We start from the raw sequence: 22,019 nt of genomic DNA, 5'->3' as shown, positions 1-22,019 counted from the left end.
GGAGCGGGGGAGGAGGGGGGGAAAGGGGCGGTCGGGGGAAGTGCGACGTGTCTGCGAGCCCTTTTATACCTCCTCGGAGCGCCCTGCGTCTCCGTCCGCCCGGAGCCGGCCGCGCAGCCTGCAGCATGTCGGGGGTCAAGAAGCAGAAGACGGTAGGCTGAGTCGCGGCCCCAGGAGCGCGGGGCCGGGGCGGGGCGGGCTCCGGGACGGGAACTCCCTCTCTTCGCTGGCGTCCTCCAGACCCGAGCCGCGGGGCGGGTGGAGGGCTGAGCGGACCGCGGGGCGCCGGGGGCTGATCCCCGCACCCGTCGGCCACGGGCACCGGGGTTTGACCGCGGAGCCCTCTTGGAGGATACTTCAGTGACAGCCTTTCAGAGAAGGAGCTGCCACTGACCAACGCGTGTCTAAACTGGTAGGGGTTAGCCCGGTACACCAGTCTGCTCCTCACTGGCATCGGGTGGCACCCCGAAATCAGTGCTGAGAGGAGGCGGCTGCTCAGTTTGCTGAAGTGAGACGAGGGGACTATTTCCGGCAGGTACGGTTTTCGTCGGAATGGATCCGAGCTGTCTTCTTTGAATGGAAAATAGGAGGGTGTACCAGAAAGTTCCTTTCCCTTTACAGCAACACTGGCTCTTACAAATTTTGCATCCTCAAAAATGGCAGCAGTTCTGCGGGTCAGTGACACGTCAGTGAAGGTGGGGAGAATGGCCGCGGTAACCACAGAGTCCAAGAGTTGGAAGGAGTCGCGCAGACAGCGTTTGGATCACCCCAGATGGTCCTCAAGTCTCGGTTAAAATTAATCCTACGAAGTAGTCTGGCTGTTGATCATTCAATTTAAACCATCACACGGCAAGCCTTAGATGATTGTGGTGGTTTCTAAAAGGGAAGTTCTCTTTCAGATAGACACTTGGCACATAGTAGGTGCTCGATAAATGTGTATATAATGTCCTTATATAAGGCTTATCACTGAAATATCTTTGAGGAGTACAACAGTGGGCTGGGAAGGTGTGAAAAACCAAGAAGGTAGGCAAGATTGTAGCGGGGCCCTGTGGGGGCTGAAGCTCCACTCCAGTGGCAGGGGAAGATCTTGGGACTCTGAACCCCGGGGGACCAAACTGGACCATCAGGAAGCTTTGGGAGGAAGGAGCATTGGTGCAGGATGGGACAACAGTCCAGATCTGGCCGCCTCTTACAGGGATGCTTTTAAAGTGGAGCATTTCTCAGTAATACGTTTTTAAAATATTAAGTGAGGATCACTTGTATTCCTATTTTATTATATTAGTTTTTGTGGAATCCTAAATGGTGTCTTCTAAATGACAAGCTTCCATAATGGTCATTTTCTATAGCAGTGGAGCTATATTCTCATCTCCCTGCCTGAATCAAGAATACTGGCCAGCATAGTGGCGCAAGCCTGTTATCCCAGCGGTGGAGAGGCTGAGGCAAGAGGGTTGCCTTAGGCCAACCTGAATTATATTTTGAGACTGTCTCAAAAAAAATAAAAGCAAGAAAGAAAAATTCCTTCTGGATCTGATGGGAGCTTTGTCAACCATAGTCAGGAAGGGATGAATGGGCTTTTCATGCTTTGAGTTAGCAGGAGCTTGTGGAAGTGCAGGGTTGAGGGCAGGGTTTTTACACATCCATTGTGGAGACTGCATAGTCATGAGTGAGGAATTTGAGGACTAGGATTTGGATTCTGTATGCACACATTTTAAACATTCTGGGGGAGGGGGTCTCTATAGGATTAAATGAACATTAGAAACAGTTGATTGAAACAAGACTTCAGAAATTTTATTTAGCCTAACACAGTAAGACCAGATAGGTACTATTGGTACTATTAACAATCCAGCTATAAATGCATACGGAACCTGTCAAGCTTTGAATGTTAAATAACATGTGTTTTGAAATTTTGCAGTCCAAAAGCCATCCATACGTGAGGCCTCTGAACTAATCAAATCATTTGAAAAGTGAGTCTTACTCATGTCAGAAGCCAGCCCAGGAATAGGGCTGGGTTGATCTTGCTAGGAACGTGCAGTATTGCATTGTTTTCCACATTATCAGTAGGGGAACATCAGCTCCCACAGCAGCCACTGTAGTGACTTCAAGTGTTTACTGAGCCCCTGCTTTGTGTCAGATGGTGGCAACCTGGATCCCTATTGTGATCACCTGGGCAGGAGACACAGACTGATAATCAATGCAGATGCACCAAAGTAATCCAAGACTGTGTCAGCAAGTGTTTGTTACCAACGAAACATCTCTCCAAGGCTTCTTGGTCTCCTTTCTAGATGAATATGGGCTTTCAGTTCAGACCACTATAGGAAGAGTAAATAGTTTGGGGTTAAATCAAAGAGTAACAGTGACTTTCTCCTAACTTGAAAACCTGAAATGTGCTTTTTACAAAGGCAGTACATTTCTTCTGTGCTAAATGTCCTCACCGCAAAAAACAAAAAAAAAAGCACTTAGCAGTCACATCGCTGCTTCCCAGCCTGAGTTACCTCCAACCCCATCCCCTAGACACCCAGAGGAGCAGGAGAGGCGTACTGCACCCAGAGACCTGGGGAGAAGGGAAGACAAGCTAAAATCCTGTTTATGGTAAGGATCTCGATGGTCACATCTACACTTTTCAGCGTTTCCTGGAGTCACATTTTTTAAGGCCTGTACAGATAATGTTGTGATGGCCTGAAAATAGCCAGCTGAAAAATTACATTATTCTCAAAGGTCAGACAAGTCTATGTTGGGAAGGAATGAAGGGGTTTTTTTTTGTTTTTGTTTTTTTCCGGTACCGGGAACCGAACTCACAACCTTGCACTTGCCAGGCAGGTGCTTTGCCGCTGAGCTAAATCCCCAGCCCCAGAATGAAGGGGTTTAAAAGCCCTTCCTGCATTTCCTTTATTATTGACATTCTGTACAATGCTACATTATTTTCACTGAAGTAGCTCCTTTTAAAATTATTTGAAGATACTGCCTAACGTAGACATGGATTTGTAGCTGAGAAACCCCTGGAAGAAGGGAAGCAAGCACTTCCTAGAGCCATGTACTCTGACACACTGGCTTCCATCTCATCCCCACAGAAGCCCCCATCTCAGAACACTGAGCCCTGGGCTGAGGATGTAGCTCCCTGATAGAACACTTGCCTAGCACGCATGAAGCCCTGTGTTCATCCCCAGCACTGCAAACAAATCAAAAAACGGAGCCTCATCTCTAGGGGAGGAGAAATGCCAGGGAGGGGGCACAATTTAAATTCAAGTCTGACCAACATCAAAGCTCCTGCTCCTCTGAACCTCTGTGCCAGGATGTAACCTCTCTGGCCTCTTGTTTCCTCCTCTGTAAAATGGAATAATAATGGTCTTCGTTATTGTTACACTATACTCTTGTGGTTTGGCATAGCTTAGAAGAAAGCACTGTTCTGAAGGCTCAGTAAATGACAACTGCCATGATATTTAATAAGGGAAAACAAATGCAGAAGTGTAGATGTGACAATTGAAATCCTTATTGTAAAAATCTGGGGAGAAGACAAAAGGGCTGATAATTAATACAGACACAACTAAGTAACATAAATATTGAGTTGGTAAATTTTTGCCGACAGCTTTGATTAAGAAAGGCGGTCTATGTATAAGTAAATATTGGTCTAACTTTTCTCCACCCTTCCTGTACCTTCAGCGGTTCCAGAACTACCTTGAAAATCAATGTTTCTCAATTCATGCTATGATCTCTAATAATAGGTAGGTCTGTTTGGACTTTAGTACAGTTAGAGATAAATGTAGTTACGTGGTGGTGCTGTTTAGCTGTAATCCCAACAATTTGTGAAGCTAACACAGGGGGATCACAAGTTTGAGCCCAGCCTGGACAATGCAGTAACTTACCAAGACCCTGTGCTAAAATGAAAAATTAAAAGGGGTTGGGGGTGTAGCTCAATACAAAGGCTGCTGGTTCAATCTCCCCCATCATACTCCCCCTGAAAAGATAAGTGTAGTTGGCATTGAACTTTATGTCTCCTTGAGAGAGCTATCTTTATCTTTCATCAGTTTTCTGTTAAAACACATGGCACTATGGCTTGCCAAGGGCATAATTAGTCTTAGCCCAACCAGGAAACCTTTAGAAAATGAGAATCTGAGAAGGAATCAATATAGACATTCCTCATTTAATGGCCCAGTCAGTAGCTCTTGCTACAAGGTCGTTAAATGAAGAATTGTATGTCATATGTACATTACACTATTCAGAACGAAGAAATGGTCAAAGGAAACTCCATTTGATGACTTTCCTTTTATTTGCATAACTCTTACATTCAGTACTGTAATGTATAACAGAACATAAAACTACAGTACTATACTGTACAGTACAATCAGCGAAAATTACAGTGTTGTATAAACAAGGTGTACTCTACAAAAAAAGACATTGAGGCCCTATAATAAGATGTACAGAGCTGTACAAAGAAGGAGATGGGTTGCAAGTCTGAGTAGTGGGTCCTAAGTCTGAACTGCGTGCCTCAGTTGTGAGTCTGACCTGTTGTTAAGCAGGTATGTTGTAAAACAAGGAATGTCTGTAATGTCAATCTCAGTCCTAAAAGATTCCTGATTATTTCAGAATCTATCACTAAATAGTAATGGGCACTCATTACTCATTGTGTTTGGAAGTCTTAGGAAAACTCAGAAGGTAAAGATAAATAAACATAAATGTGATGGTAGCTCAACTGGCTTTTTAGCCTCTGGGTGATCTTTTCACATCACAGCTGAAAGGGCGTCTTTCAGAAAAGTGGCACAAATTACGTACTTGATAAATATTTGTTGATTAAATGAATGAATGACTCCAGAATTCATTAGAGCATGAATTTATTCTTAGGGTATATATTTTTATGAGCTTCTCCTCTCTCCCCTCTTATCTGTCTGTTCGTGCATGCTTTGTTATTTTTGATTAGGTATTTGTCATTTTTGATGAAAAGTTACTTTCAAGGATTCTTTGAGGCTTAGGATAGTAGCCATTTTCAGAAGGGATTTACTTTTACTTCTGCCAGGTCTTGGTCTGGGACAACTTGAATTTAAACTTGCCACTTCTTTTAGACCACCCAGATGGTGTGACTTTGGGTTGCAATTTTGCACCTCAGACTAGGCTGTGGATACCTGAGAGCCCCACTAACTTGGCATTGCCTTATGTGTGAAGGCAACTGTCCTTGGGATGCCTCAGGGTGGGAGATGGATTTTTCTGCTTCATGCTTATTTTTAGGGTGCATCTCTTAAGAGCCCAGCTTCATGTGAGGAAGGAGTTGTTTTTTTTTTTTTAATTTTAAAAATAAAAGGAGGAAAACATTAACAGACAGACAACATTTTACAAAATAGCAAAAGAACAGTACAGACAATACAGAGTTACAAACAAAGTGGTAGGAAATTAACAATGCTTGTTGTATTGCATATTGATATCTTCAAAGTGCTTTCTCATGAATACAGATAGAGACATGCAATATTGATCAATCAAGGACTCATTAACAGTTTCCTTCAGCAAAGAAATAGAAGACATAGAACAACTATGTTAACTAGTGAGGAAGGAGTTTTAAATCTTCCCCATTTACCTGAGGGCTGTGCTCTGATTTCCGTTCCATGTCCACCAGCAAGGATGCTGAAATCCATTCAGATATGCTACCTGCAAATATGGTTCCAAGAAGATAAAAGTGTCTGCCTGCTTGCTTACCTCTCTGGATTCCTGCTTTCCCCTGAAATTTGGCCTGGCAGTTTCTTTCTATTTCATGGGCGATTTGATGATTTAAATTAGATTAATTTATATCATAACCAGCATTTTCAGTTATTTATCAGCTGAAAGAAGAGTTGAATGACCTAACACCATCACTGCTGAAAACACAAACCTGTCTTTGCAAAACTCCTGTGTATCACTAATGATTTATATCACACCTGTACTTATCATACCTTTTTCATTCTTATAAAGGGAGTACTGAACAAATGGACTTGAGTCAGGTAATCAGAAATATGTAATTTAACCTGTTTTCTCTTAGAAATAGTCTGAGGGAGAAAGGGCTCTTACCTTATCTTGGGGCCTTTGCTAGCGCAGACAGCCTGAGACGCGTTCATTGTCCTAGCTGGTCCTTGGTGTTGGTCTATTTAGGAGCGTCCTGGCTGACCTCCTTGGTTTCAGCAGTTCCACTTGCTGCTTTGATACTCTGCTGGGTACCCTGAGGTCACTGTGTTGCTTCAGTAGGACTCTGGGACTCTGAGAAAACTTGATAAGCTAGTTAAGGTCCTTGATGTTTCCCTACTACCCCCAGGAGTGTGGGAACCGGCGCTTGCTTTGGGGTGGCTGTGCTGGGACTGCTGAGGAGCTCTACCTGGGCCTCTTCTCTGAGATCAGAAAAACACCCTGCTTTAACAGTCCCCAAAGCTATTTGCCCTCGCTCCCCAGGCTCAGCACAGGGTAGGACATCTTTCCTTTTCTCACACACATACTGGTTCTCAGTTCCCTTTGCTTCTTTTCTAATAAAGAAAATAAAGCTTTCCTAGAAAGTTAATTGGTTAATCAATCAGAAGCCTTGGATTTGGCTTCTTTCTCTTTTCTGCCTTTTGATCATCAAAAAACAGGTTCAGTTTAGAGTAAATTGGTACACATGGTAAAAAGAACTCTTTTCTCTCTGTAAAAGTGCAGCAAATTAAAAGCTGAAATATAACTTGGCCTCTGATGACACTTGGTGTATAGTGTGGTTCTCATTACTTAGCTGATACGACTTCTCTAAGTCTTATCGGTAACTCTTTCTACATTTTAAACTTATTCCGGAAGTTGATTTTGCTGTAATTGGTATTGTGGAAGCATGACAAACTCAATCTGTATAGTATCAAATATTAACTTCCAGCAATAAAAGTATATAGTCTGTGGTCTGTTTGTTTTTTTTTCCCCGTGGTACCAAGGATTGAACTCAGGGCTTTGCACTGGCTGGGCAAGCAGTGTACTACTGAGCTATATCCCCAGCTGCTGTGATCTGTTATAAAGCTTTTCTAGAACAGTTTCATAAATGTATTGCATCAAATGCTGCATCAATAATGCTCATTTCCAAGCCAGATTAATATTTGCTGCCAATAATCTTGTTACTATCTCCTTTACATGTTTTACTATAAAAATAATGACTTTTATCCATGAAATATTGAAAACCAGTCTAATAATACTACAGTTACTTTATCTTTAATGTATGCCTAGTGGGTGCTTGTCAAATCATTTGCAGACTTTAGTTACTGATTTAAACCACCTACAATAAAATCTAAAGTTTTGCCGAGTGTGGTGGCATACGCCTGTAATCCCAGCACTCGGGGGCCTGAGGCAGGAGGATCACTGCGAGTTCGAGGACAGCCTGGGCTACACAGTGAGCTCAAGGCCAGCCTGAACTGCATAGCGAGACCCTGTTTCAAAACAACCAAAAAAAAAAAAAGACAAAAAATCTAAGGTTTTGCCTTCACATGCCTCATTCATCTACACCTTTCCTCAGTCAGTACTTCGCAGACAGTTCATGCCTTCGTAACTTCCAGCAAAACTGGCAGCTTAACACCTTAGTGCTGATTTTCAGTTCCATATTTTATCTGGTGTTAAAAACCTGAATTAACTTTTTGGTCCCCTGCTGGTGATACCACTGCATGTTTTTTTGTTTGTTTTAATTCCTGAGAGCCTCAAAGATCTTTTCTCATTTTAGTTCCTGTCAAAATCCTCATTTATGTCACTAAGCAAATATTTATTAAATGACCAAACCAGGAACTCTGTTACAACTGACTCTAGCTATTGAAGCCTCATGCTGTATTCTTTACCTGTAGATTTTAGTTCATTCAGACTAAATCTGTTCCTGAACACAGCATTTAATTTCCCTAGATAAAGTGTTCCACCCACATCCTTTATATTCCATAAACCTTCTGCTGGGTAAGTCCTGTGGTGGTCTGGAGCCAAGAGCAATAACATTTCCAGCAGACTTTTCTTACATATTAAATCCTTTTTCTTTTTTTCACTGTTAACTTTTAAAAATTATTTGCTTCTCATTCAGGTTGCCCTTACTCTAAAAATGTGTGGGTATGTTTTAAAGCATCCTAGCTTTTCACCTCTGTAAGGATCATTAAGAGCCACCTCTTCAAGCTCTTTGCATTATACTTGTCACACAGTGTCCAAGAGCTTTGTTAGGCTCCAAGCCTATTTTGCAGCCACCCAATTGGTGACACACTCACTAAGCTGTACTCTGACCACCCAACCACGCGCCTAGGGATTTCTCTGTCATAAAATGGCCCTGCCCAGGTCTTACAGCTTTGTTTCTTTTTTTTTATTTGGAAAGAAATGTTTTCTATAAATAAGACAAACATTCCCTCCCAGCTGGTTTATCAGTGAATCACGTTACACCAGGACTTGTTAGAACTTTGTTCTGACAATTGGAGCTAGAAATACAAACCAAAAAGCAATACTTGTGCAGTTTCAAAACAATAGGCCTGTTCCTCTTCAGAAAATTCAACTCAATTCCCTCTCATTTTACTCCTCCTTAAACTTTCTCAAATTATGTAATCATTGGAGAGAGAGAGAGAGAGAGAGAGAGAGAGAGAGAGAGAGAGAGGGAGAGGGAGAGACCAATGATTACTTAGTGTACAATGTAGATAAAAACATATTAGGCAGAGCTGGGTGTGATAGTGGCTGCCTGTAATCCCAGGACTTGGAAGGCTGAGGCAGAAGGATTGCTGCAATTTCAGGGTCAGCCTGGGATACATAGTGAGTTCAAAAGCAGTCTGAACTCCATAGAGAGACCCTGTCTCAAAAAATAAAAACAAAAAATAGTAGGCAGAAATTTGAACAAGTTCAGTCACACACTAAAGTCTCACTCAGTTTTATCTCCAAATTCATCCACTTCAATTTCTTAAGTTTGTGAAGCATCAAAAAGTTGATTACAGTAATCATATGGTCTTGCTAGGTAAATCTACCTAATCTGCTGAGTCCTCCGAGATCTTTTCCAGTCATAGGTAATAATTTCAACTCTTGGCCCAGGGGGACACATTATGACAATGTTTTGGGTAGTTACTGTGTGTGTGAGAGAGAGAAAGAGAGAGAGAGAGAGAAAGACAGAGAGAGAGAGAGAAAGAGAGAATGTTTTGCATTCATCCCCTGGGTTTAAATTAGCCATATTTCTACGTAAAGGTCCATATAAAATCTAGATACTAAAATTCCACTTTGGGAATTTGCATGTTTTATAAGAGTTTCACTTTTTAGAGCATGTCTTGTTAGAAAATTCCCCTCAAATGTGATCTGTTTAGGCCAGCATTTACTGAGCACTTACGCAACTTGTACCACCAGTCCAAAGATTAATTCAGTGCATTAATTCATCTAGTCCGCACCACCTCCTGAAACAAGCTTGTGAGCAGGTAGTCAGAAGGGAACCCATTTAACTCAAATGAGCCTTTAGAGATTTACCCAGAGGAGAAGCTAATGTCTTATCAGCTTTTCTGTGGTTAAGAAGTTGTTTATTTCACAGAGAGAATGAGGCGTAATGCCAAGCAGCCAACACAGCTGGATGAGGTAAGTCATAATGTAACCCAAAGTGTACAATATTTTGCCAGCTACCTACCACTAATATGGCAAGATAATAATGAATTCAATTTAGAGACACTCCTCAGCAGATTTAGAAGAAAGTAAATGGCATAAATTAGCAAATACATGCTAGCCTCATCTTCACACACATTTTGCTTTTGGTGAGATAAGGTGCATAACTGAAACTAAATTTCTTTTGTCCATAGACTCAGCTAGTATGAGGGATAATTTTATTGCTCGGCCTTACCACTATGGCAGTGTTTAGTAAACGTGAACAGAGTGATTTGCTTCCACAGGCTGCTAATGTTAAGCCAAGTCATAACTGTGATTTGTAGGTGATAAAAGGAAACAAGGCTACCAAGAATTTTTCACATAATAAAAATTTGACTCAACTGGAGTTCAAGGCTTAAGGATTTGGGCAGCCAGATACTGCTTGTGTTTCATTGGAAATCAGCAAGGAGTGCCTAGAAACCATGGTATTATTAAAAGGGTTTCCCAGGATGTTTGGAAAAAATGGGAGGGATTGTTTTATTCTGTCATAAATTGAGGAAGTCTCAGTTTCTCAGTAAGCCTACGCGGTGTCCCAGTGATTAGTATAAGAAGGTAGGAATTCCATTCTTGGGAGACTGTGGTTTATGTTAAAGAGCGCCATGTTGGCTGAGTGTAAGGCAAGAGATAAAACTGGAGTCTTTTTGGAGAGAGTTCACATTATTTGAATGAAAAAAGTAGGGGTTTCTGTACGGAAATGGAGTCACACGATCTGTTTTCACAGTGAGGTACAAAACCCTGTCAAAAGGATGTGTTGTTTCTGCACAGTTAGCTACAATTAGTGAACGGAAAAATCTGGCTCATCATAAATAACTGGTTTATTCCATTTTGTTTTCAGGGTTGAAGCTGTAATTGACAAAACCTTATAAGCACCATGTTATATTACTAATTCTTGTTGACATAATAAACTCTCTTGGGGAGGCATACTCACTTGGGTTCTCCAGATAGGGAAAAGGAACAAGCTTTAATCCAGAGACTTTCTATATGGTATCCTGCTCCAAAGTAACCTGTAAGGGAGTTGGTTTTCATATCCCTGTTTGCTTCAGGATGCGTGAATACAAGTGGTACAGCTAGAACATGAACGCCATGCTTTCAGCTACCCCCTCCCCAGTTAATATAACACATGTAATGGACACTAAGTGGCTGTGAGAATGGAGGAGAGTGTTTTGGTTGTGTTTAACATGCATGTTAATTGTGTCTGTATGGATGCAGATTACAGAGTGAAGAAACTAAAAAGATACTGCGGTGGCTTTGAAGGTGATTTTTTTCAGAACCTCTTTGGAATGTTGTATAAACTTTAGGGGATGTGAATTTAAGCAAATATCGTCGAAAAGCAATAAATGTGAGTTTAGGTGAGGCTCCTTGACCAGTTTTTAGAACAGTAATCCTTGGAATTGGACCCAATATTTTACCTTGGTAATACAAGGCTTCAGTGTTCTAGGAAGTGAATGCATGCACTCAAGAAGAAGTGTCCTTAGAAATAATCGTAGCGACTTACATGTAACTCTAGACCTTGCCTTGTTCATTATGTGAGTGCCGCACAGTTGAGCATTCATGAGCTACAAGTTCCCAAAGCTCCACAAGCTATGGGCCTGTTCTCGGTTGTACTAGAGGTTTCACTGGTATTTCCACAGCTCAGCACAGAATTTTAATCTCTCATGGTTCAAGGAGCCAGTGCCATATACATAGCCTCATTACCAGAGTCAACTGAAAAAGAATATGAAGGAAGTAAAGGTAGGATAGTCCCGCCTGTGGTAGAAGACCAGCAGGGTGCGTGTGAGCAGGGCAGCTCAGACTTGGCTTGAATACTGTAACTGTGTGGTTTCAAGCATCTTCTGAATAGAGTTATACATTTCAGGAGACGAAATTTGAGGTGTGCTGTGCTCCCAAGAGGGTAAAATAGTGCATAATCCTTCGTTTTATTATGCTCATCGAGGCTTATTTATTAATTATCCTCGCAGTTCTCCATGATGAGTAATTGTAAGAGTTATAAATCACAGCTGAGGACACTATAATAAAGAGGTGAAGTAAATTTCCTGAGGTCTTCTTGAAGGCCAATACAGTAGTACAGAGTCAGCCCATGTTTACTCATTTCAGCAGCCTTGTTCTATGTTTTGTCTCAGAGCAGACAGTATCTCAGTGATAGCTGAGTGACACTGAAACGAAGCCTTTCTTACTGGGATTGCACCAAGTTAATGGTGTGTTGTGAAACGTGATATGGCCACTTTTTCATTGGGAGACCTGGAGCTGTAAATGTTATAGTACATGAATTAAATGATTCATCTGATACACAATTTTCCCCCCAGTACTGAAGACTGAACCCAGGGCCTTTGCAATGAGCTACATCCCCAGGCATTTTCGAGGCGGAGGTTGAATTTCCAGTCCTCTTGCCTCAGCCTCTCGGAATGCTGGGATTGCAGTGTGCTTGAGCCATTGTGCCTGGCTAACAAATGATCCTCTAATGCAGAAAGTTGTACATTAAGTTTTTCCACTCGTTTTTTACATACATACATGTATTTTAATGAGGACAACTGGAATTAAATCATTTCTTTGCTGCAAATTCATTCTGAATTATATCCTTATTTCTATGGAATAGAAAGTTTCTATAAAGTTTTCTATCTATATATCATCATGGTGCCCTTATCTGTAATTGCAGATAAAATGTAGAAATGGTTACCACCTTTAAAACATCAATATAGACAGAGGCTTGTGGAAAAAGAAGGGTACCAGAGTCAAGGAGAGGTTGGGGAAACGTTGCTCCTATGGACCCATGGTGAGCAAGTTATGCTCTGGGGGTCAAATCTAGTCTACTGCTTGTTTTGGTAAGCCTGTAAGCTAAGAGTGGTTCTTACAGTTTTAAAAGACTGGGGGTAAAATCAAAGAAAGAATGATACTTCAAGATGTGCAAAGAATAAGAAATTCGAATTTCAGCATCTGTAAATAAAGCTTTATAGTTGGCACACAGCAAGGAGGGGTATTCTTCACAGAGTGTGAGGCCTGCAGAACCAAAAACATGTGCTCTCTGACCTTTTAAGCAAAGCTGACAGTCACCCAGCATAGCGCAGATGGTCTCAGTTCTGTTGCCAAGGCCATTGTTCATCAATGTGTCCCTGGCTGCGTCAGAGTTCTAATAGCCAAGTACCTTGCTGTCCCTCCTGATGCCTGCTGACTTGTTTACTGCACTGGCATTATTCTGTTTAAAGAATTTTTTAAAAGTTCTGTGGAACTTATTATTGTCTCTATTGAAATGATATTATTGAGATTACTGTTCATTATTTATAACATGCTCTTGATAAGGAGCCAAAGAATTTTCTTTATAAAGAATGATGGGACAGCTGGGTGTGGTGGCACATGCCTGTAATCCCAGCACTCGGGAGGCTGAGGCAGGAGGATCACTGCAAGTTCGAGACCAGCCTGGACTACACAGTGAGCTCAAGGCCAGCCTGAACTGCACAGTGAGACCCTATCTCAAAAAGACAAAAAAAAAAAGTGAAAAAGGACCCAAAATGAGGCAAAATATTTGGAAATCACATATCTGATAAGAATATATGGAGAGGGGCTGGGGATTTAGCTCAGGGGCACAAGGCCTGCCTGGCAAGCGCAAGTTCGTGAGTTCGATTCCCAGTACTGAAGAAAAACCAAAAAAAAAAAAAAAAAAGTATATGGAGAGCCAGGTGTGGTGGCACATGCCTGTAATCCCAGAACTTGGGAGGCTGAGGCAGGAGGATCATTGAAAGTTGGAGACTAGCCTGGACTACACAGTGAGCTCAAGGCCAGCCTGAACTGCATTTAAAAAAAGAAAAGAAAAGAAAACTACAAAGAATTATGGGGAAAATGTCTGCCTTGTCTTAGTACCAGAAACTTTATATTTTTTTGAGTATTTTCCCCCCCGAATAATCATTTAACTGAGCCTGACTGCCCATGCTTTCCCTCCAGGAGGTCTGCCAGACTGTTCAGAGCGAAGTGGTGGTCTACTTTCGGTTTTTGCATCCACTACTGTATATGCTGAATACTGCTTCATTTTATGCCCCTAGGATGTTTCCTTTTTCTTTTTCTCATCCACTTTGTATTCATGAGCATTTACTATGCTTAATTGTATCTTGTAAGTTACTGTACATTTTTAAGGAACGATGCAGAACATTAAAAATATAGAAGTATTAATAAAAAGCATTTGAGTTTCAGTTCTAGAACTTCACAGAGCTCCCTATCCCTGTCCTTCCTCAGAGAACCTTTGCCTTTGGCCTTTTGCTTTGGGACTATCCAGGGCTCTATGCCTGCAGGCCCAGAAGCAGCCCAAGAAGTGAATGCTCGCTGAGGGCTTCCTGCTCTAATTTTTGACCCCTAATGGAGTCTTATAAATAAACCCCTTCAAGGTGGGTAAAGACATGCAACAGAGCTGGAGTCTAGAGAACTCAGACAGGCTGCCAACTAAGATAGGAAAAAGTTTTTTTACACTTAAGACAGAAATGTAACACTTCCTTCACTTATGAACAGAGGCAACAAGCATAGTAATATTAGCAGTGTTGTGACTAGTACCAATAAAAGCCACTGATGTTACTTCACATTACTGTATACTGTTGCAAGTATTGCAAAATACCTGTGCTCTTTATTACTACAGAGGAAAGATTGCCATTATAGCTGTCTGTCCATACAGCTAGAGTTTGTTATTTAAAGATGGTAAAAGAGCATTTTTGTTACTGGGCTGTAATTTTTAAAAACCATTTTGATAATTATAATTCTTTTTGGGGGCAATCCTTTGCATTTCATTCATTTAGAAACATTTTTTTTGTGAGAAAGGATGCATAGGCTACTGAAAAGTTTCTTGCCTTAAAAAAGGATGACAGCTCTGTGCAAACACACATGCACGTACACACACACAGGCACGCATTGTACATACAGCTTCAGGGGGCTCATAGGCTCCTTTGTAAGGACCAAGCTAGGATCCACAGTTTAAGAACTCATGCCCTGCTTGCTAAAACTTCAGGATAACAAGCTGTCTGAGGGGGTTCGTTTATTTATGTAAGGCCTGATTCAAATGAATCTCTTATAAGAATTGACTTACACTGCCCTCTGAGTCATAGCATTGACACTGGCTGTTATTGTTTAGTATTATCTCTTTCTTCCGTAGCACAAAGAGTGTGTATGTCCCCGTGAGATATTTCTCTCGGCTTATACTATGTTATACATTTTTTGGACAAGGTCTCACTATGGCCTTGAACTCACTGTGTAGCCCAGGCTGGCCTTAAACTTATGATCTTCCTGTTTTAGCCTCTTAAATACTGAAATTACAGTCATATGTCATCATGCCTGGCCAGTGTTATACTCTTGATATTTTTCAGTGAGAAATTTAAAATTTACAACCTCTTACTCTGAGTGGTAGTTTATATTAAAAATGTTTGAGTATTCAAAACATGATATATCTTCATTTCATAAGTTTGAAATTGGATAAAAAGTACAAATGCTGCCACAGCTAATGACATAGTATCTTTCATGTTATTCTATGCCTCGGATGGTTTTCTTGTTTTCACTAAATCAAGCATATTTATTATTTATGTATAGGGAAGTCAAGGTTCTTTTGAGACTATAATTTTCTGTTGATATTTATGTGTTTGCAGTCCAAGGTTAGAATTTACTGATGCATATACAGGTTTTATGCTTTTTTGTGTTCCTTTCATTATGCTTACATCTAAATGCTTCTCTTAATTTATGAAATCTGGATGGGTATTATGTAGATATTATGTAGATATATGTAGATATTATGTAGTTCTGTGTTTTTCAACTCTGCCAAGCTTCCCAGAATGTTGATGCCGTGACCCGACTTCCGGAGCATTTGATTGTTGGGGTGAAAGGCAGTCTTCAAAAGCTGATGAGGAGGCTCCTCAGTTCAGCCCAACCGGAGCGCCACAGCCTAGCCTAATTACTTCACGTAAGCCAGGAGCGCCGGCACGTGCCCCAGGGTTGCACCTAGTTGGTAACGGAGGGTTTTCTCTATTAAAGTATGCTATTTGCCCTTTCCAGTTTTTTTTTTTTTTTCCAAAAATATTAGGCTATTTACAAGCTAATCAAACTTCTATGGTTCCTGCATTCCTCATAGAATATTTAAAACTAAGTATTCCAGCTGAAACATTTAAAACTAAGTCTTCTTGTCCTGTTTTACCGTTATCTAACAAGCAGACAGCTTTCTGGAAAAACCTAGAGACCGTTCTTTCTTAGTCAGCTGCTTTTGCCTGTGGTGACGGTCTCTGTAAGTTAGCTTCATTCCGTATCACACTTAAGAGTGGCTTCAGGGAATAACTTCTAGTTCTTGATGTTGAAAATCTCCGACCTCACTGTTGACCCTTGAAAGTTATAATGGGAATAAATTCAAAAGAATTCCCTTGTCACATTTGATAGAGTTGACTATTAAAGACCTCATGGGAAGAATTCCTCAGAATGAGCCTGCCTTTCTGTTATTGTTTTCTGTAATTCCAGTATTTCTAGGAAAAACATAGGTAAAAAATGCTACCCATTTATATGTTTCATACCTACTGCCTAAAATTACCTAAAGTGAATCAAATAAACTAATAATCTTTGTACCTTTCCATTTAACCTAATGGACTCCTTGCCTTAGTTTATCTGATCATAAGTTTTTGATCAACTTTATTTGTCCAACTAGGTTTAAAAATTAATAACATGTTGCCTTATATAGCACTTGTCTTCATAGAAGAGGTTTTTATTCTTAGTGTAGTGAATAAAAACCAAAAGGCAGATATTTAGGCTGAAAAATATTAGATGACTTAAGCTATGGCAATTCTTAAATTAATGACAGGTTTTCTGATTTACAGGTAGGTTTTTTTGACAGCTGACTTCTTTTATTTTCTTTTTTCTATCTTATGTTGAAGTGAATTTGTTTATAACTATTTTGATAAAATAAATCCATATATATGAAATTAAAATTTTTCTCTTCTCTTTAATTCTCCTATACAACTCACAGGATGGGAAATAAATTTCAGGATACTTTGAGACAAAAAATGAGAAATCAGTGAGCTCAAATGGCTTAGCACCTAGGAACTGGGAAGGATATAAAAGAGGAGGGAATACTATGCCAAGCACTCTCACCAGCCCTGTACAGGACCAACGAGGACACTTGGTAGTTCTTCTGGATTGTCCACATTTTCCGAGGATATGTAATTTCAAAGTTTTGCGCAATAAGATACCCACTGGAGAGCTATGCATTAGTCCTTTACGGAGTAACGACATTCACTGTATAACAATATATTTAAGATTGTGTATTGTATGCGTGTTGTACTTTGAATCACACTATATCAAAGGTCATAGGTCAGTACCTGCCAAAAGATGAAGTTTTTTTAAAAAGTGTGATAATGGGGTTGAGAAAATAGTCTTGTTTCAAAGATGTTTAGCCTTGTGAATAAAGAAAAAAAATTTTAATGTATATGTTAAGAATTGATTTTAAAATGAAGGTCTGATGAAGCCAAGATATAGGCATTTTAAAAAACAAACAAAGCAAATACATAGAACTGCTCAAAGAAAACATGAATCTTATAATGAACGAATGGCAGACTTGTTCAAGTATGACTCAAATTCAGATACTAAAAAAAGTTAACATAATTTTTAAAGTTACATATAAAATTTAAAAAACAAGTAGACAAAAACTTGAGACATAATTTATAACTCATAGAAAACAAGGACTTTTCCAAAGTTTCAGTAAATCAATTCTTTAAGAAAATCTGTGATCCAACTGATGAAATGTGAAGAAAGGGTACAGAAGTTTACAGAAAAGAAAGTAAACGTAACACTTAAATACATGGAAAAAAAGATCCAGTCTCATTCATTACAAGAAATGCAAATTAAAAATATGAGATTTAATTTTTACCTATTGCTTGGCATAGGTAAAGCTTTAGCTGAGATGGTGTATTGGCAAGAAGTTGAAGGTAAACAGCCATTTTTATACACTGCTAGCAGAGATGTACCTTACAGTTTCCACAGAGGTTTGGAAGTATCTGACAAAATGAAAACTAACATAATTGTATTCTTTGAGCTAACATTTCAAATTCTAGCACTTTTTTTCTATAGATCTTCTTAGATAGTATATGTGAAAAGTAACTGTGAGTATCATTTAGTAATAAAAAGTTGGAAACCAGCTCAATAGCAATCAATAAGAGGACCGTTTATATACTCTGCACTGTTTCATTATTATAGTATATTCATCATATAGACGAATTTGAAACTCTTAAAAAAAGGTTGAAGTAGGATAATATAACAAAGTGGTAGGGTTTCCAAGCATTCTGTTATATAGAAAAGGTATAGTGCAAAGCAGTATCTATAGTCAAGTAACATTTTGGAGAAAAAAAGAAAATGAAACATACCTATAAATGCATGCAGTATTTTTGGAAAGATACATAATGAACCAGTAAATAGTATTATTGCCTCCAACAAAGTACTGAGTGAGTGGGTAGGAGATCTACTTTTAAAATGAGAAAATTACCCGGGCATGGTGGTACATGTCTATAATCCCAGTACTCAGGAGGCTGAGGCAGGAGGACCATTGCAAATTTGAGACCAGCCTTGGCTACAAAGTGAGCTCAAGTCCAGCCTTAACTGCATAGTGAGACCCTATCTCAAAAAGACAAAAAAAAAAACCCATAAAATTAAAAATATATAGAGAAATAAAGCATACAGCCAAGAACCTTGAAGAGTCTGAGGTTTTAGCCCATTTATAAGTTGGCTTGCCATTGTTTCATGGATGCTGGCAGAAACATGAGATTTCTGGGGTCAGAAACAAAGGGCCTCTTGCTCATGGCACAGCAAGCAGTGTGAGCATCAGCACACATGTCACTTTCCCTCGCCTCCAGCTCCACAGGAGCAACGTGGATGCATCTAGATAGACACCTGCACATCAGTAAGTTTTAGCGGAGGAGAATAACCCTAAGCACAGGTTACCTAACCTGAACCTGAAAGGCCAGCGCGGGCTGGCGCTCTGCTCTAGAGGAAAACATTATCCCTAGCTTCCAAAGCTGCTCACTGTGCAAACACCCTTAAAGAGTTAATCTGGAACAAATGGCAGTTATCCCACTCACAAGGCATACAGCAACATGAGACACTTATAGAGAACTGTTTGTCTCTTGTTTATTCATAGGCATGTACATGTATATACATACAAGGACATGTGGAGTTTAAAAGCTAAAAGAAACTCCTGATTCTTTGAGGCCTTTAGCTAAGTTACATGGAAAGTGTATTCATTGATTTGATTATTAGGCTGGATCAGGGTCACCTAACTCGGCCAGATCAAAAGTCACTATGACCACCAACTCTCTCTCTGGCCCACTATCTGCAATGGCGAGCTGTGGATCGAGAGGAGGGGTCCCCAGCTGAGAGTGAGAACATGAATGAATCTGCATAGGGGCTGGGGATTTAGCTCAGCGGCAAAGCGCCTGCCTGGCAAGCGCAAGGTCGTGAGTTTGGTTCCCGGTACCTGAGAAAAACCAAAACAATAAAAAAAAAAAAAGAGAGAATCTGCATAGCTCGTTCTCCACGACTGTAACAAACAACTGTAGTCACTAGCAGAGTCACCTTAGGCACCAGTAGTACTAAAGGGGGACTTGTTACACTCTCAGATTTGGGCACTGGCGCCTTTGTTTTCTCTAGCACTGAAGGGAACCTTCCTTTGGCCTCACTCTAGCTGTTTCCCAGTGAAATCAATTTTAAGTCTGTGCTTTGTAAGTATCCACTGAAAATTGGGGTAGGGGGTGCTTTCTTGGCTTTGGCACCTGGATAACGAAGTACCACAGAAACAAGCTTCCATTCATCAACAGAGCACACTGGATTTCTGTCTAACAGTTGCGGGTGGGCCAGAAGGAGCCGTGGTGAGTCTATGAAGCGATGGATTAGCATCCTGTTAGAAAGGTGTTGAGCCCCTCCTGCATCACCTTGCATGCCCTCTGTTTTTGCAGCAATAATCCATATTTTAAAACTTTTCATTCAGGTATAATATATATATTATAGGAAAATTGAATTTTTCATTCAAGTATAATACATACATTATAGAAAATACAATATGTGCAATAAGTGTGCTGCCCAATAAATTTTCATGAAATGAACACACTTTTGTAATCGGCATCCAGATTAAGAAACAGGATGCTTCTTGAATCCCAGACAGCCCTTCTTGTCATTGTTTCCTTCTAAGTAACCGTTCTGATTAATTTTGCCAGTTTGGAACTCACTATACGTAGAATTCTGCATTATACATGCTTATGTAGATGGTGTCTTTTGCTCAAAGTTATGTTTGTGTGAGGTATTCATATTGTTTTTGAGTGCTTGGAATTCATTCATTCTCATTGCTGTATAAAAGTAGTTCTAAACTGGAGTGATTTTTCTCCTTGTGGGACCTTTGGAAATATTTCAAGGCATTTGTCACAACTCGTGAGCTGGGGGAGAGGTTGCTGCTAACCATTCTACAAGGCACAGGGCAGCAACCACACAACAAAGAATTACCACTCCCGAGCTGTCCGACCGGAAGCAAACAGCTCAAGGGTGTAAATTTGTATTATTATGCAAGGTTGCTGCATGAGGATCTTGCATCACTGTAGTTGAAAAAGCATTTTCTTCGGTGTGGATATGTGAATGTTTAAATACATGAAAACAGGCTCACAGACAGCTATTTTAACCTTCTCCCTTTTATTTATTTATTTATTTTTGGTTTTTTGGTTTTTCTCCGGTACCAGGAACCGAACTCACGACCTTGCGCTTGCCAGGCAGGCGCTTTGCCGCTGAGCTATATCCCCAGCCCCTTTCTCCCATTTATTTAGAGTAAATATTGTGACATACTAGAAAAAAATAGAGAACTGATGTGTAGCTTGCATTGCCCTTCTAAATCTGTTTGTAAACACACCATAACAGTATGTGTTGTTAGCAAAATAAAGAGTTGCACGGTATTTTAATGGCTGAAGCCAGTTTACAAGATTAATCCTGTTTTGATTTTTTTAATCCTAATCTTCCCCTTCAGTAGCTAGACTTTTGTCTGGACTCACCGGATAATCCTTGCAGGAGTCTCTTTCCATGTGCATACATGCATGAAAGCGGGAAGAGGGTATGGGATTAAGGAGGTTAAACAACATAATTAGACCATGGTGTCATTCAGTTGTAGTGGGAAAGATAAACTTTATTTTCAGGCTGCCATCCCGACCTCCTATTGTTTTTCTCCTGAGTCCCCAGGGAACAGCTCATATTACCCATGACAGGTCCCATGCACGGTGCTACGTGCCCAGTGGACAGCCATCCAGGGTGTCTGCCGTGTCTCTGAACGCTCAAGAGTTTTGGCTTATCCTCTTTTTGAGCTTTATATAAATGGAACCCTACAGTCTGTGCTCTCCTATGACTGACTTCTCTGCACACAGAGTTTGTAACCATCCTAACAACTATGTGGCCCTCTCCTTTGTCCATTCTTATTACCGCATAGGCGTCTATTTTACAGACACCATGTTTGTTTACCCACCGTATTATGGACTGGCAGTTGGGTGTCTTTGAATATTGATAATAGCCCTGTGTTTTAGGTACTGTTATTCCATCCATTTTTGCGGAAGGGGCAAATGGGGATATGAGCAGCTTTAAAGCAGAGGACCTCAAGTCCAACGGGGTGGTCAGTAAGTGACTGAGCCCGGCTGAAAGCCCTGGTAACCTTACTCCCTTCCCTCACCCTTTGGTAACCGAGCTCTCAGCAAGGTAGTTCTTTGATCTATTTCTGTCTTTCTCTTTCTAAGGGATTGAGTGTAAGGCTTCAGGAGCTGGACCGGGAGACAAATTCAGGTCATACAAACTTATCACTTCCCTTGAGACCAAAGCTTTGTTCCCTTATCAGGTTTTCTGTAGTTAGGGCAAAGGCTTCCCCAGGTGGCCTCATAGTTCACCTAACCTGTCTGAGCCCCAGGAAGCCCTTTACAGGCTCTGGCTGTGCCCCTACCCACACTCCTCACTTTCAAGAGTATATTCACCTTGAACTGACTCCTAAGAGGTGAGTTTTACGTCTGTGTTTGCTGTTGTGTCTTTGGCTCTTACTATTTAGGCTCCCTTTTTGCTACAGGGAGTACAAAGAAACCTGAGAGCTATGTTTCTGTTTTGTTTTCTTTCTCCTCAACTGAGGGCTTTTCCCCCCAATATAGAGCCTTCTTTGTCATGTTCATAGGAATAGAAAGTCAACTCATGTTTTGTTTTTCATAAAATCTTCACGAAGGAATGTTTCTTGATGTTGCTTCCAGAGATATATTTAGGTAGAGACTACAGATTTATGTGAAAAATAAACGTAAGTTTCCTGGCCCTGTGTCGGGTGTGCAGTGCTACATGCTTATGGAAGGCCAGTTCCTGGCTCTCCTCGGATAGAAATTTAGGGCAAAAACTAGGCTGACCCATTCCCAAATTCCATTAGCGGTAGGACATGAAGT

At 40.6% G+C, this 22,019-nt stretch overlaps 1 protein-coding gene across 1 annotated transcript in view; it reads left to right on the top strand.

The window, feature by feature from the left end:
- The window catches only part of Papss2 (3'-phosphoadenosine 5'-phosphosulfate synthase 2), a gene marked incomplete at its 5' end in the record, with an annotated part of 72,849 nt that continues 50,830 nt past the window's right edge, over positions 1–22,019 (top strand). The window contains 1 exon segment of the mRNA XM_005385890.2: positions 1–152. Coding sequence (XP_005385947.1) covers positions 126–152 — 27 coding nt within the window.

This window comes from Chinchilla lanigera, unplaced genomic scaffold (genome assembly GCF_000276665.1).
Source record: "Chinchilla lanigera isolate Chin_1 unplaced genomic scaffold, ChiLan1.0 scaffold00024, whole genome shotgun sequence".
In the NCBI taxonomy this organism is placed as follows: domain Eukaryota; kingdom Metazoa; phylum Chordata; class Mammalia; order Rodentia; family Chinchillidae; genus Chinchilla; species Chinchilla lanigera.
This window is presented reverse-complemented; position numbering and strand designations above follow the sequence as displayed.